At 39.7% G+C, this 16,836-nt stretch overlaps 1 protein-coding gene across 1 annotated transcript in view; it reads left to right on the top strand.

Annotated features, from left to right (window-relative positions):
• The first annotated feature begins 341 nt into the window (after positions 1-341).
• LOC138354257 (ankyrin repeat domain-containing protein 61-like) overlaps positions 342-16,836 on the top strand; it is an 85,436-nt gene continuing 68,941 nt past the window's right edge. Inside the window, exons 1-4 of the mRNA XM_069308167.1 lie at positions 342-426; positions 7,910-8,008; positions 8,589-8,693; positions 10,390-10,491. Of these exons, the coding sequence (XP_069164268.1) occupies positions 345-426; positions 7,910-8,008; positions 8,589-8,693; positions 10,390-10,491 (388 nt within the window). The 5' untranslated portion in view covers positions 342-344. The remainder of the gene's footprint in view (positions 427-7,909; positions 8,009-8,588; positions 8,694-10,389; positions 10,492-16,836) is intronic.

The raw sequence follows: 16,836 nt of genomic DNA, 5'->3' as shown, positions 1-16,836 counted from the left end.
AAAATTAGAGAAAATATATTATTTCAGTAAAACTTGGCTTATTATTCAAATCGGGCCTTGCATAGTAGGCTGAGAAGTGAGTTCTGGCTACTAGGTACGACATATATATATATATATATATATATATATATATATATATATATATATATATATATATATATATATATATATATATATATATATATATATATAATATATATATATATATTATATAATTTATGTATGAGTGAGAAGTATATGAAAATTAGAGAAGAGGAAGAATATATCATCAGTATATCTAAACCATAAATTAAATGGAGATTGAATTATTTTGTAATAATTTGTTGTTATTCCTGCAGATGAGGATGGGTGGGAAGACTGTGTTGCTGGTGGTGGCGGCCCTGACGGTGCACATCCTGCACGCCCACGCTGATATTAATGCTGACGGTAAACACTCAAATACTCTTAGCTTCACTACAGCTGCCTTTCTCTCTTAGCTTCATTGCTGCTGTCTCCCTATCTTAGCTTCACTACAGCTGCTTCCTTATCTTAGCTTCACTACAGCTGCTTCCTTATCTTAGCTTCACTACAGGGGCCTTCCCCTCTTAGCTTCACTACTGCTGCCTCCCTCTCTTAGCTTCACCACAGCTGTCTTCCTCTCTTAGCTTCACTACAGCTGCTTCCCTCTCTTAGCTTCACCACAGCTGTCTTCCTCTCTTAGCTTCACTACAGCTGCTTCCCTCTCTTAGCTTCACCACAGCTGTCTTCCTCTCTTAGCTTCACTACAGCTGCTTCCTTCTCTTAGCTTCGCCACAGCTGTCTTCCTCTCTTAGCTTTACCATAGCTGTCTCCCCCTCCTTGCTTCATCACAGTTACCTCCCTATCTTAGCTTCACTACAGCTGCTTCCTTATCTTAGCTTCACTACAGCGGCCTTCCTCTCTTAGCTTCACCATAGCTGTCTCCCCCTCCTTGCTTCCTCATAGTTACCTCCCTCTCTTAGCTTCACTACAGCTGCTTCCTTCTCTTAGCTTCGCCACAGCTGTCTTCCTCTCTTAGCTTTACCATAGCTGCCACCCTCTCTTAGCTTCACTACAGCTGTCTCCCTCTATTAGCTTCACCACAGCTGTCTCCCTCTCTTAGCTTCACCATAGCTGGCTCCCTCTCTTAGCTTCACTTCATCTGGTTCCCTTTCTTAGCTTCACTACAGCGGCCTGCCTCTCTTAGCCTATCTACAGCTCATCTTTTATCTCCGTAGGAGTTAATATTTAGGAGCCGTGATGAGGATTCAAACCTATGTGGTGTGTATTTCCACGCACACGTCCCAGGCCACGACATGTTCAAAATGGATTGTATCCTGGAGTTCTACTGAGCACACGAGGGTTTCATTAGGCTTCCACTGAAGGGGCCATGTCACCGAAAGTCCGATGAAAAATGGAATATTTACGAAAAATTACGAAAAATACTACAACGTTCTGGCAACACTGTGGTCCAAACCGTTTAATGATATCTTAAAAAATAACGTAATTAGAGTCAAATTTCCCGCTGCAACTTTCGTGAATCTGGTCCTCGCGCCGTGAGTACGCCGCGGGGTATTGTATCTTACGTTGTAGATGTCTTATTTTTCGTAATAGCGTTGAAAATAACATGTTATGCATAAAATGAATATAAACTAACCATATGGCAACACAACATATGGTCTGACACGAGGGTGGTGCAGTCAGTGACTGCGTGTCTCTCATGGAGAGAGGATGTACGCTGACGCGCTCACACAATATCTCCCAGAACATGCTATTTTTGGATTTTTAGCTATTTGTACTGCAATATGACTTACCAAACGAACAAGAGAGAAGCATTGACAGCTAGATGCATGCGAGCTCTCCATACGAGCTGGCCGCAATGCGTAAATCACCACTCACGAGTGACCGCAGGTTCAGTAGACTTTGAGAGCGCGCTACGCAACTCCAACTTTTAATACTAGATAAAATTTCACAGCCTTTATTTATTATTCTATTTACATGAAACTTGCACATTATATGTAGAAAATTCACCTCTATAAACGCATGTCATTATTCTTGTCTAAGTAGATTTATTGATTTTATAAATAATGATACACCTCATTTTTTTGCATACGTTTTTGTGAAACTTTTATAAAATCTGTATTATTGCACTAAATACATCTGGGATAATAATGTCACATGCAAATCTTTATTATATAGTAAGGTCATAGCTGAGTGTCTTATAAATGATTTTGGTTCACAATTGTGGGCTGTGAAATTTTTTGAACATTTTGAAAAATTCGTCTTTTTTTCTGTTTTTTTTTTTCTCCGTCTCTATTTAGGCTGAGATGCTGAAACTTGGCCTATGTGCAGCACCTTTCACATGTATCAGGATAATAAATTATGAATACCCTACAACAAATTTTTATTTTGGGGGAGATGGCCCCTGAAGCCGAATGAAGAATTTTCACACAATCGCCCCCATGTACTCTGGCTCCGTCATCCAGGAATGTTTTACTTCAGACGCTCCTCTTTCATTACAAAGAGTAATCACACTAACGTGATGTGTTAATGAGAAAATCCTTTGAAGCCATGATGAGCATTCGAACCTATGTGATGAGTATTCCCACGCACTCGTCATAGACAACCAGGCCACGACATGGTCGAAAGGATTGCAAACTGGAGTTGTACTGAACACAAGAGGGTTTCCGAAGGTTTCCAATGAGGCTCAGGCTAACGCTGGTGACTGAGCCAGAGTGCATTGAGAATTGTTTGAAAATCCTGGTCCGGTTTCAGTGGAATCCGCAGGAAAATCTCGTGTGTTCAGTAGAACACCTGGGTGCAATCCTTTTGACCATGTCGTGGCCTGGTTGTCTGGGGCGTGTGAGTGGAAATACCCACCACATAGGTTTGAATCCTCATCACGGCTCCTATGGATTTTCCCTGACATCATTGTTTATAGCCGTACCCAAGCTAAACTTGAAAAGCCCTTCGTGCAACATTGCAACACTTATGAGAAGAGAATCTCATGGAAGAAAAGTGGAACTTCGATCACCATCAAATTTTAGTTCCTTGAAAATGTTCTTAGTCCCAAAAACCTTTCTTCGGATACTAAGATAGTTGCTGATATCAAGAATGTTGCCCTTTTTTTTAACATCCACTGAAGTTAGTTTTCCAGGAATGGCACACTACTGTTGTCATTCCAGATTTTGTTAACATTATCAAACCTCTACGTGAGCTCCTGAAGATAAATATATCATGGTACTCGAGGAATATCAAGCAAAATGATTTTGCTGTGATACAATGGAATGTGAACAAATCACGGAATTCAGAGATAACACCATCAATGGGCTCCAAGAAATGTGTACGTACTTCACTCACAATGATGTGCTGCCGAGAATCCTATTGAAATATCCCAAATCTGCTTACTGTAGCTAATGCATGCTTCAAAAGCTGATGCATGACTGTAAAGCTGCTGCCCCGTTGGGTGGGTGTGGAGCAAGACTAGTAACTGTTTGACTCACCATAGATGTAAATTGCTTTGTATAGTTACTGTTGAATTTGTGTAAATGATTGTTTATATGTGTACATGTCTATGTAACATTTACAATTGTGTAACTATTAAAATATTATAATTATTATTTTAATAATAATTGTTGTATTTAACAATTATCACTCTTCCTTCTGCTTAGTCTTGAAGGAAGTCGGCCTCGGGTGAAAGAGGGCTGTGACGATCTCTGTCTGGAACCCATAGACGTTGGTCTGGGACGTCCACCTCCTGGGGCTCGTGTGGCACAAGCTCTGCTTCAGGAGGCTGGGGTCTTTCTTGCCCTTGATGGGGAGGTTCTTATCCGGCCCCGACCACTGCGCTCTCCGGGTGGAGTCCCTGTGCCTTCCTTCACCAACTTCAAGGTCAACTCTGGAGCTCACAGTTCCTGCGACGGTGCTGGAACCAGTCGTATTGGCGATTGCCTTTCCATTGGAGACTTCGGCACCGTGCTAAAGAGGGAGGGGGGGGGGGGCGTGCTGCTTGGGTAACGCCTTTTTCTCCATATTTATCTACCCTGGGTATGCGCCCTGGAGAGGTCACTCCAGACCGACAACCAGAGCGCAACTCCATAGTCTCCTGAGACTGATGGAAGCATACTACTACTAACTAGCTTCAAAGATTGTTACTTGCTTAGCTAAATTAACTATGGGGTACAATTCCCGAACCAATTATGTGCCTCTGTAACCCTTTCCTTCACCGCCCATGGGAGGGGTATTGGGAACCTAATAAAGAAAGAAATTGAATTACTGTGAAAGATTTACTTGTAAAGAATGCGAATACTCCCTACTTTGACCCATCACTGGATATTAAACTTACAGTGGATGTCAGTCCTGTTGGTTTAGGTGCTATTTTAGCACAACACAAACCTAGTCAATCAGATTCCAGAGTAGTAATTGCCTACGCCATCCGTTTCCTCACCCATGGTAAACAACGATTCAATCAAACAGAGAAGTAAGCTCTTGCTCTTGTATGGGGCTGTGAACACTTCAATTTGTATCGGCTTAGGCATCTTTCACCACTACAGTCACTGACCACAAGCCGTTGGAGACCATCTTCAATAATCCGAAGTCCAAACCACCAGCTTTCATTGAGAGATGTCTGCAACCATTCAACCTTACCATGAAGTACAAGCCGGGTACAGGCAATCCCGCTGATTACTTCAGTCGACATTCTGCCAACAGGTTCACTATCACCAAGCATCAGCAAGTTGCCGAGGAATATGTACATTTTGTAACCTGTGAATACAGAATCCCTAAGACTCTCTCTTGATGAGATCCGTATTGCGACTCTAGAGGAATCCAACTACATTAGCAACAGTGGATGCAGTGGCCAAGAAAATTTTTCCATGCATCCCACCTTCAGAAGTGTCAATTCTGAATCGATACACCTGAATTTATCCAGGCAAAATTAAGTGATTCACAACAGCGTGACACCTTGCTGCGAGGTACTCGTATCTTCATTCCAGCAGTTCTCCAGCAGTGTTCTCTGAAGCTTGTACATCAAGAACACCAAGGCCTAGCAAGAACCAATCCGCTGGTGCAGGAGAAGGTGCGGTTTCCTGGCATTGATCGTCAAGCAAATGACATGCCTTTGCCAAGCTGCAGTAGATACCTCAAGACAGCACCTCTATAACCTTCATCACTACCTACTGCACCATGAAAGGAAGTATCGACAGACTTTTGTAGACCGTCACCAACTGGAGAATACCTGATGGTAGTCGTTGATTTTCACTCGCATTACTCAGACGTTGAAATCATCACTTCCACATGTGAAAAGGCTGTCATCCTAAAACTCACCAACATCTTTTCAAGTTTTGCCATTCCAGAAGTTGTCAAGAGTGACAATGAACCGTCATTCATTGGACAAGACTTCACCAACATTGCTGAGCATATTTGATTAAAAAACGCCATGTGATGTCACTACATCCATATGCAAATGGAGAAGTGAGCGCGGATCACGCAACCCCTCATGAAAACGATAGGCTGTGCTCATGTAGAAGGACGATCCAAGAAACATGGTGTGTATGATTTTCTCAGAAAATACTGTGCAACACTGCATGGAATGCTGGGCAATTCGTGTGGTGAACTCTTCTTTGGATGTTACATGAAGGTCACACTACCGGCCATGTTAGCTAAGGAAATGAATAAATGCTTCGCTAAGAATCGTTTATCCATTTTAATGTCTCGGTCCTCACAAGGTCTCATCTAAGAGTTGCTGTGGTAAACCTTGAGGCTCTCAAGTTGGACATTAACCACAAATCAGAGGGATGATGAACCACAAATCAGAGGGATGATCAATAAATCTTTTGACAGGAGCTATTCCAGAAACTTCATGCCTTCAATCAGCCTACCGTTTCTTCTTGACTCCTACTTCCCTGAGGTCGGGTCTACCTGACTGTTGCCTATCCTAGCTGCATGCCTCATATGTCCAGGCCGCTATTCAGTTTTTCCCATTGCATTGCTTCGACATAGTTGAGAACTCTACCACATATTCAGACATGGACGCCTAGTTTCAGCTGGAGTCCCGGCACTCATCACCTTCCTGCTTCTCCTAAGAGGAGCTAGCACCGACGTCGTCTACACAACCATCGGCCAGGAGGTTCCAGTCCATCAGATACCCATAATGATCGTCTGCCGCCCCCCCTCCCCCCAGGAGCCTTCCCAGGAAATTGTTCCATCAGAGTAACACGTGACCCAGCGTGCAGCACCTGTCATTCGCATGTCCTGGCAGGAGGGTTTTCAAACCAACCACCACTCTCATCAGCAAAGGCATGCTCCACTCAGCAGCCCTTGGATTGTCTTTAATTGATACCCCACGTTTTGCATACGATGTATAAAAGTTGTATGGTATTTTCTGTTTTTTTTTCTTTGGTTATGTCTGGGTCTTGGTGGTCAGAAAGTTATTTCCCGTCCTGAGAATACTGTGTTTTGGAATGCCCGTTCCCTTTTTGAGAAGACACAATTCCTTTACAACTTTCTTGCTAGCTCGTCATTGTTGGTCGTGCGACTCTGTGAGATCAACCAGTGCGGGGTGGAGGGGAGTTTGCCTTCTTGGTCAGGGACTCAGTCCCCAGTTGTTTGCTCCAGCTTTGCACTTTCTCGGTTGGGCATCTGGAGTTCATGGTGGTGAGGGTGCCCTCTTCCATGTGTGGGGCAGTATTGGAGTTCTTTATAACCCTTGTTTACCAGTAACGGCTAGACAGTTTGCCCACTAATTTGGCCAGTTTCCGGATACCTGCCAAGTAACTAATTATCAAAAGAAGGCACCAAGCCGCTAAGGCTTGGTGCACAGGATACCTGCCAAGTTTTGGATGACTTCAACACATGAGCTCTGTTACGGCCCTACACCTGATATCATCTCTGCGTCTGTTTATCCAACATCATGATTTGTAACAGATCCGCGGGAAGCTGCTGTCATGCTCAGGATCCCAAATTTGGTTTGCCTCTCTTCTATGGGTTCTGTCACATGTCGTGATTAATAGCAATGAACTAACTAACACAGCAGCTAGGACAGAATGGCGAGACGGCCTGCTGGAGCTCGGTTCGGCGTGAAGTGAGGCTTGTAAGGCAAATGAAGGCATGAAGGAAAAGGAGATAGCGCATTGTCTTCAGGACCTTACACAAGAAACTCTGGACCTTAAAAAAAACTTTCCCGCAGCTTTGTGAAGCTTGCCTAGCGGTATGGGAAGTGAAGATGGTGCCGGCCCGTTGGTCCTTTTCTCTAGCAAGCCACTAAGAGGCTCCCGACGTCCGCGGGCCCATCACCATTCTCGTCTCGACGTAGCCCTCTCTCTCTTCCGGATTGAGAGCTCCAGCCTGACGGACACATCTACATCGTCTACGGTTGGTAGATTCACCCTACTGTTAGTGGTGTCCAAACCAGGAGGATACTGCAGTACTCCTCCCCTGCCTAAGGTTTTATAGTGCTCATTTCAAACTACAAAGTACCGTGTATGAGTTGCAAATTCCCAGCCTCACTGCTCCTGTTACCTTCAATGAGGCAGGTGCAAGAGATGAAGAAGTCCGTTATGAAATTATTTGCCTTATCATTTGCCTCACTGGGCATGTCTCCAGCCCGAAAAAGGCTGTAGAGATCCCATCCTTGATCCATCGATCGTCGTGGCTCCTCAGTCAACAACAACATTATGGTATTACAATAAATAACATACAAGAGAATGAAAGACAGTAAGTCCCACATTCTTATACCATCCATAAGAAACTAGAATGTCATACATGCATGCATTTAGTGTCCATATTTTTATTTATAATACAAATTTAAATTATAAAGTTAATAATAATAAACAGCATCTTTATCAATAATTATAAAAATTTAGGTACAAACTTTTCAAAGAAATTCTTCTTGACATTATTCTTTATTTAATAGCACAAGCAGTTGTAACAGCAATGTCAACCACTGATGCTTCGGTTGCAGTGGAACTCATTAAGAAAAACCCAGCTCTAGCTTTATGGACTGAATCCTCCAGTAAGTCGAAGCTTAAAGGTTTCATTAATATTTAATAATAAAAGCAATGTCTCTATTGACAACAGAAGATGAGGAGACAACAACGTTTCGGTCTGTCCTGGACCATTATCAAGTCGACACACACGACTTGATACTGGTCCAGGACGGAGCAAAACGTCATCGTCTCCTCATCTTCTAGTGTGAGGTTTAGTTCTCATATCTTAAGCCACGTTATTGTGACTCATCGTCTGCGTCTCTATTGATATAATAATATTCCTTATATTAGAAAATTATCTTCTATTCAGAAATACCTAAATGTAGTTCAGTTACATCTGAGATACATGTGTTACATCTGAGATACATGTGTTATATCTGAGATACATATGTTACATCGCAGCTACATGTTATATCTGAGATACATGTGTTATATCTGTGTTATTTTTAGAATGGGAGAAATCATTTGCACGAATTTTAATATTAAGCATGTTTTTCCGACCATATTAAAATCAATATAGTATGAGAAGTGCTGCTGCAGGATAAACTACTGACCGCAATATGTAATCAAACCTTATGCGATGATTATTATTATCTTTATTCTCAGCTAGTCTAACGCTGTTGGTTTATGCCTGCCAACTTGGAATACCATCTGTTGTGCAGACACTTGTTGATTTTGGCGCCAACATCGAAGTTAGACTTCCTAATATACGTAAGTATTACAGTATTGAATGTATTGAGCTTAAGGTATAGAAAGCGTACATAACCAATGATTGATGGATATCGACTACTGTTTCAAAACTGTTCAATTGCCATCTGGTGACTGTTATTCTATGTACGATAAAATACATTAAAATTACAATTATAGCAAAATTAAAAAAATTGTAAGTAAGTACAATTAGAGCAATCGATGTCGAGAAACTGAATCAGTCATTGTGTACTCAGACCAACAGAGCTTCACGTGGGTGACTAACTGCAAGCAGCAGCCACAGGTTGGACAGACTTTATTAATTGCAGGTGTCCTATATGCAATGGGGTGCAAACAACCAACCTAAACGTGGTGTACTATAGAGAATGGATGTCAAGCAACTGATCTAAGTATAATGTTCTAATGAGAGAATGGGTGCCAGAAAACTGATCTAACCTTCGTGTTCTATAGAGAGAATTGGAACCAGGAAACTGATCTAGCCTTCGTGTTCTATACAGAGAATGGGAACCAGAAAACTGATCAAATCTTGGTGTTCTATACGGAGAATGGGAACAGGAAACATCTAACCTTGATGTTCTATACTGGTTAGTGTTCTGTACAGAGAATGGGAACCATGAAATTGATCTAACGTTGGTGTTCTATACGGAGAATGGGTGCCAGGAAACGTATCTAATCTTGGTGTTCTATGCAGAAAATGGGAACCGGGAAATTTATCTAACCATGGTCCGATCGGCCGAGTGGACAGCACGCGGGACTTGTGATCCTGTGGTCCTGGGTTCGATCCCAGGCGCCGGCGAGAAACAATGGGCAGAGTTTCTTTCACCCTATGCCCCTGTTACCTAGCAGTAAAATAGGTACCTGGGTGTTAGTCAGCTGTCACGGGCTGCTTCCTGGGGGTGGAGGCCTGGTCGAGGACCGGGCCGCGGGGACACTAAAGCCCCGAAATCATCTCAAGATAACCTCAAGATGGTGTTCTAGAGAGAATGGGTGGGATACATCTTATCTAAACTTTTTTTATGTATTCCACGAGAATAATTGAAGTTGTTACTGCATAATACCTGGATGAAGGACCAGAGGAGGAGGAAAATATTTTTATGAAATAGCAATATTTTTCCCTTGCCTGCAGGTTCTCATTCCCGCAATTTTATATTTTTTCCCTCTGTAGATGATTTAAACCAATTTCCACATTACGGTATTTACAATATAACTTTTTATCATTCCCATTCAATGGGAGATACAGATAACTTTTTGCTGGCTCTCCTGACAGTCTGTTATTGAGAGTCACTAAGCCTATTGCTTTCTGGATGAAGCCAGAGTACTAGAAGCCGTCCTTAGTTCAAGTTTGGCTGCGTGTGGTCTACCTGATGATAGGTAGCCTGATGGTGGGTAGCCTGATGACAGGTAGCTTGATGGTGGGTTGCCTGTGCATAGACAGCCTGATAGTAGGTTCCCTGTATATAGATAGCCTGACGGTGGGTTGATATGGGCGTAAAAAATGGAGCATTCCCTGACTTTACTTTTCTGCGGAGTACATATATAATAGTACAAAGAACACCACAACATTAAAGAATGTGTTGTATTTCAGTGTGGAAAACACGCCAGATTTTTTATATAAGAATTAAAAATAATAATAACTAAAACTTCCGAAACATTCTCATATTTCCCTCATTCTTTTACAATCTTAATATATCTTCAACAGTTACCACACCACTGGAAGTTGCTGTCTCCGAATCTTGTTGCATAGATTGTATTAATACATTGATCAAAGCTGGGAGTAATGTCAACGTTCAAGATGCACGTGGTAAGTAATTTTATAGTCTTCTTTAGCTATCAAGCAAATATTTACACTGCTTAGCAATATCTGGTAATGCTAAGTATTATCTGGAGCCATAGGTTATGTGACCTGACTTCTGTGCATGTATGATTGACACTGTAGTACATGCATATACATGGGAGAACATGAGTGTACATTGAAATAGATGGGAGTACTTGGGGTAGGACAGAAACCAGAAGACATAAAGGGTCATGATTTTGTTGTGTGCTGAATAAGTACCCTTTAAACATTTTTACGTTTTAAAACATATTAAAAGCGATATATATTGATTTTTATTATGTTGTAAATTACGTTATTTAAACATTAAAGTAAGAATATATATTAATGTTTTGTAATGTCATATTATAGCATTCTAAAGACTTTTAAATTTGAGTTTATAACATTATAATATGTTATAGTTTTATAACAAAAATATGTATTTTTCTGAAACTATTTTTTTGCAATCTTTTTCTCGTTATCATACAAATGATACTGGAACAGACAATAATTAAAATATAATATGTATTGAATTTCTATTAATATATATAACTTTTGCTATAGGAAAAATATAATAATTAAAAACAATTAAATGCCAATAATATAACTTAAATTTAGACACACAACCAACAAATGGGAAAACAAAGGAAGTTCAGTTTCACTCCATCTTAAGCAATATTCAAGTCATGTAATGAAAAAGAAGTAAAATAATTCAATATATTTCATAAGAGAATGAGTTAAAATCCAAGAAGGTTGACACATATAGGAATATGGTTCAAATATAAAAACAGGAATAAAGACTGAGGAGGCCTGGTCAGAGAGGTATATTGATCCCCGGAATCATTGCAAGGTAAGGCCAAATGGTAAAGCGAGCGAGGGAAATAATGACAATAGAAGGAGGGACATAGTAGAAAGAAAGGAAGGGCTTAAGAGAAGCAAAGCTCATATTTATCCCCTCTAGAATAAAAGGTGGTAAAAGGAAATCCCATCTATAGCCTAGAGGGGCTATTACAAGTCAGATTAAGGATAGAATATTTAGGTATATACCGAGATAAGCAAGACTCAACGGCAACAAAGCCAGTACTGAGATTCATGTTGGTTAAGTTGAGAATGAGTGCCGAAAAGTAAGATTAATGTTAGGCATCATGTGTGTGAGATCAGATACAAAAGATGACTTCAGTAAAAAAAACCCAGATGTATGAAAAATCTATAAGATGAATTGAGGCCATAACATGAAACAACAGAGCATTGTTTATGTATGCAGACTTAATACTTCTTTTATGAATGATGTTTATTCAGAGTATTACTCTGAATTGATGTCTAACAATTAATTTACAAGGAGGAGGTAGTATGGAACATTCCCCAACAGCATCTAAAGTCGCCAGGACTTAGTGAAGGACACAACAATAATCACATTCATCAACGAATGCAGGAGACCTGGTACACTAGAGGCCATGCTCACTGAAAAGTAGATACCAGTAATCAACATTCAGGTGAATTTGACTTCGAGCATAAAGTTGTTTGAGGGGCCTACAATAATCCAGAGAGAAGATAGCAGACCGGGGAGACAACTAATAGATGGAGTTAGGCAGCAATCACCCTACTCTATTCATCGTCCTCTCTACGATTACGGTTAGGTAAATTTCAGGGTTAGGTGAATCCACATTTATAAATGCCTGTAAGCGTTGTATACATGTCTTTAGCATAGTGAGTATTCCTAAAGAATACACACTAATACTCATTCCTTTACCGTGTTGATGGTAGAAGGTAATTACATAAAACAGATATCCATAAGAAAATTAACAATACTCAATAGCTGACTACGTTTCCTGTTGTCAAAAACAATTGTGGGGGAAAACCTGACTCCAATAACTAATAATTAAATATATACTTCGATAGCTATGAAGGACCACCACTTTTTGAGAAAAAGTGGAAAACAAAATAAAGCAATGGAAAAAACTGATCCCAAGAACTAGTGTCCTATGGATCTTAGTGAAACTGTATTTCTGATATAAATAGAGTCAAATTAACTTACACAAAATTGGGGGTTACATGCTAAAAGATTAATACATGCCTAGCATTATTCTGGTGCTGGTTCTTCACCAGAGTAAATAAAATATGAAAGTAAATAAGGTTGATTATATAATATTAATTGTAGGTAAATGCTCCTCAATATATTACTGAAATGTTGAACAGTATCAGTAAATCAATGGGTTAGTGTAATTGATCTCTTTGAGAGATCACTACTGTAATTACAGAGTTATTGCTACAGATAAAAAAGGGACAGCTTAGCTGTAAATCTAGTGAGGTGCAATCAGTTGCTACGCTCCACCGACGACGTTTTGCATAGGGCAAATTGTTGCACGGAACGGTGGGAAGCCTAGCACCTCGGTTGGCGTCGCCTTGGGACTGAAAGGCAATTACATTGTAGAAATTTTCTACATAATAAGTAACTACAAATAAATCCTAAATCATGAGGATAACTGTAGGAAATTTCAGCCAATATCTGTGCAATTTATATTCAAGCACTGTAAATTCCTTCTATAGAGAAATAATGCAAATAATCATCTATTTAGATTGTAAAATTACTCAAGACACGTACGGGATTTATTTGTTTGTTCTACGGCCTAACGACAACTAGCCTAAATGTTAAATGTGGCCACATAATAACAAAAAGGTAAACCTAGCTGCCGAGCCGCGTGTCTGTTGATGTGGAGACTTGAGCAATTCTTCGTCCTCCAGCTGCTGCTTGAAAGGCGTTGACTTTGGAATTGCTCATATGCTAGTCGGGGACACGGCTATTGTGCCAGATAACGTGGCACCGCTCTACTGGTCGTGGGAGCGAAATAAATGGGATCAAAACGTAGCTCTGCTACACGCTGTCAATGGCGTCCGCGTCGTGCTCTCTCGTTCTCGTGTCTCTAGCAGGCGTTGCCAGATTCAAATTGCTAAAAGTAGCGAGTTGACGGTCTAAAAGTAGCGAATTTGTAATAAGAGTAGCCCAATTTTCTGTTTAGTGACTGATACGGGTTTCAAAGTAATCTATTATAATATATAGAGTACATTAAACGATTTTAATTGTTTTATTAACATTATCTCTGCATATATATATTTAACCAATATGATAATAGGATAACTTACCAATATTTACTGTTTGAATTTTAATGGGTGTGAAGTCCTTCCACGTCTTTACAGTTGAAGATTACCAAGATCTTGATCTGCATCCACAACCTCGTTCTTGTATATTGCAGACTCATATTTAAGCATTGACATGAGTGGTTCAAATGAACCACAACAAGTTACATTTTCTTCAAGATATGTTTTGATTCTCAAGACTGATGTCAATAGCTCAAGTCCCATTCCCATTCAAGATTTCTCAGTTTAGTTTTCACAGACGTTACTCTCGAAAATTTCCGTTCAACCAGGGCATTACTGATTGGCAAGCTGTATATTTTCAACAAAAACTCAGCAAGGTCAATCAGTATAGGATCGCCAGTAGTGTTCTTGACAGTTATTGTCTTGGTCTAAAATGACGATTCAGATGTCGGAATTTGTCCCTTACAAATGTTGGATCAGTCAATGGTTAACAGTAGGCGCCACTGACTTTCAATTTCACTAAGCTTAGATTGGTCAGCTAATACTAACGGACGTTCCGAAAATGGTGGCCATGTAAGCTAAGGCATATGATAGGTAACAGATTTTTCACCTTTTTTAAAGTTTCAACATTACTTAGAATACGAGAAAGAAGCAATTTGCAAGCTTTCATTAAAAAATTATTGCATCTTTCTTGAATATTTTGAAACTTTTCCTGGTTGTAAAAGTGTTTTGTCTGTTAGTGGCCAGAAGTGTTGAAAATTCGTAACCAAAGTCAACTTTCTCCAGGGGCAGATACATAGAATTGTAGTCCAAATTAACATGAAGCTTTGCATGATGAGGACGAAAGATTCTTCTGAGTATTCCAAGAGTGAAGTTTTCTAAGACAATGTGAAGGCTATACTGATCTGCTTCATCTTTTGATAAAGTAAATTCATCCTTTCAAAATTATTTAGGATTGGTTTGAAACATGTGAAATATAGCTTATTGGAGGGATCAGCGTACATTGAAAATAGTTGCCATGCAACATATTTATCACAAGAGGAAAAAGCTATTTGGTAATGAGTTGTTAGAGAACCCCACTGATCAAACGGCCGCTTTACACTACCGCTCCTTGCCAACCATCGTCTTCCTGACAAAGGTATTAACTGTAAGGGATCTTTCCCATCATTTATCAATCTGTAAATTTCTAGATAACTTTCTTCCCTTAATGAAGATCTGTGGAACCAGGTGTAGCTTTTGGGATGAAGTATTATTAACAATTAAGGTTGGGAAATCTATTGCTCCTGGGGAGGATTACCTTGCCTTGTGGTTACTTTTTCTTTCAAAGGTTCCTAGAATCAACGTCCCCAGGGGACGGTCTCTGACCAGGGCTCTTCTGCGGTAAGTGGTCTAGTCAATCAGGCTGTTGGACTCGGCTGTGATTTGTACAGATTATATTATTAAAGCATAAATAATCATCATTGATTTTCTTAATATTAATAGCCCAAAGTAGCCCAACTTGCGTTTAAACTAGCCCAAAAAGTCGCAAGTAGCGAAATTAAAAACTTTTGAGCGTGGGGCACTCAAAAGTAGCCCAATTCGCTACTTGTAGCCCGATCTGGCCAACCCGTTCTCGCAAATTTAATAAGTCAATATTGACTTATTAAATATGTGCATAGGTGACATACTTAACATAATAGATACCCTTAAAAAGATTCATAGAAAACACCGACCTTACCTAACCTTGTTAGTATCTTAAGATAAGCATCTTATTGCTTCGTAATTACAATTATTACCTAACCTATAATAGGTATAGGTTAAGTAATAATTGTAATTACGAAGCAATAAGATGCTTATCTGAAGATACTAACAAGGTTAGGTAAGGTCGGTGTTTTCTATGAATCTTTTTAAGGGTATCTATTATGTTTAGTATATACCTATGCACGTAGTTACTAAGTCAATATTGACTTTACGAATTTGCGAGAACGGGTTGATCTGGCAACCCTGGTCTCTAGTGACGCTCTCCCGTCTTCTCCCTCTTCCTTATTGCGCATGTGCGGCTCTCGATAGATATCTCGAGCGTAAATGGATATGTTTATGTCGCAATTGACTAAGGAAGTAGGAGGTAGTGACGACTATTAACATCACATTAAATTCTTCTGTGATAAAATAAAAATTTTCGTAACATAAATTGACTTATTAAAGTTGTGCAGCCAATCGAGGAAATTAAAGAAAAATAATTTACATTAAAGTAATTTCCTCTAGAATGTTTAATAACTAAATAAGGGAGTTCCAGTAAGTAGTAGTATACTACGAAATTAAACTTATTAGTAAGTAACTATTTTTAGTAAAGGAAATGATAAACTGGACTCTTGTTATAAATCCAACTAAATGTGGAGAGAATTCATGTTACTGCCTGTCGTTCTTCACGTCGTCACTCTGACTAGGAAGAATCTGGCAATATGTCTAAATAAATCATGATAATGATCAAATCTACAAGTTAGTAATTTTATTAACTACGTGTGGTTAATACAAAGGTGTATAAAACTGTTGGTTATTTCCAACAACAATAGACCACACAAATAATAGCCAGCTGCTCTGCCAACTGAACCACAAACAACCTTTAAACAATAGGATTCCAGGAGCACCAATCTGCTGCTCAACCGGAACTTTAGTCCTCCCCATGGGGTGCCACATTGACACGTAGGTGATCCACGTCTTTATCCTATAAATTTATATCCACCATATCATTGATAGTAATATTTCCTTCTCTTGGACACTCTTAGTCCAACGACATCATGAACTGCAGACAACACAGACAGTTGGCAGCTGCTCTATGAAACGAAAGTTCCCAACGATTTCGTATAACAACACATTATCAAGGAATTCAGACAGAGAGGAGAATTTGCGTTCATATAACCCCTGCAGCGGAGTAGATTAAGATCTATAAACTTAATATTCCGAGATGTCTCTGTAACTCGACACACTCTGGCACTTTAGTGTTCGCTGCATACTTGCATGTTAATTTCAAGTCTTCAAAAATGGCTACATTAACCATTATCTGTAATTGGGCATGAATAATTTTTTAAAATTGGGTATCAACAATTTCTTTAGTCAAAGCTAAGTTTCATTGTATAACTATTACATTGTTTTATTAAATACTTAATTATGTAACTCAAACACTGAATAAATTTCAAATATTAAGTTTTCCTAGAGGGACCGAAATGTATCTGCATGTAGCTTGCCATACATAGATACCTC

Source organism: Procambarus clarkii, chromosome 62, assembly GCF_040958095.1.
Source record: "Procambarus clarkii isolate CNS0578487 chromosome 62, FALCON_Pclarkii_2.0, whole genome shotgun sequence".
NCBI lineage: Eukaryota > Metazoa > Arthropoda > Malacostraca > Decapoda > Cambaridae > Procambarus > Procambarus clarkii.
Note: the sequence above shows the minus strand (reverse complement) of the source record. Positions and strands in the feature narration are given on the sequence as shown.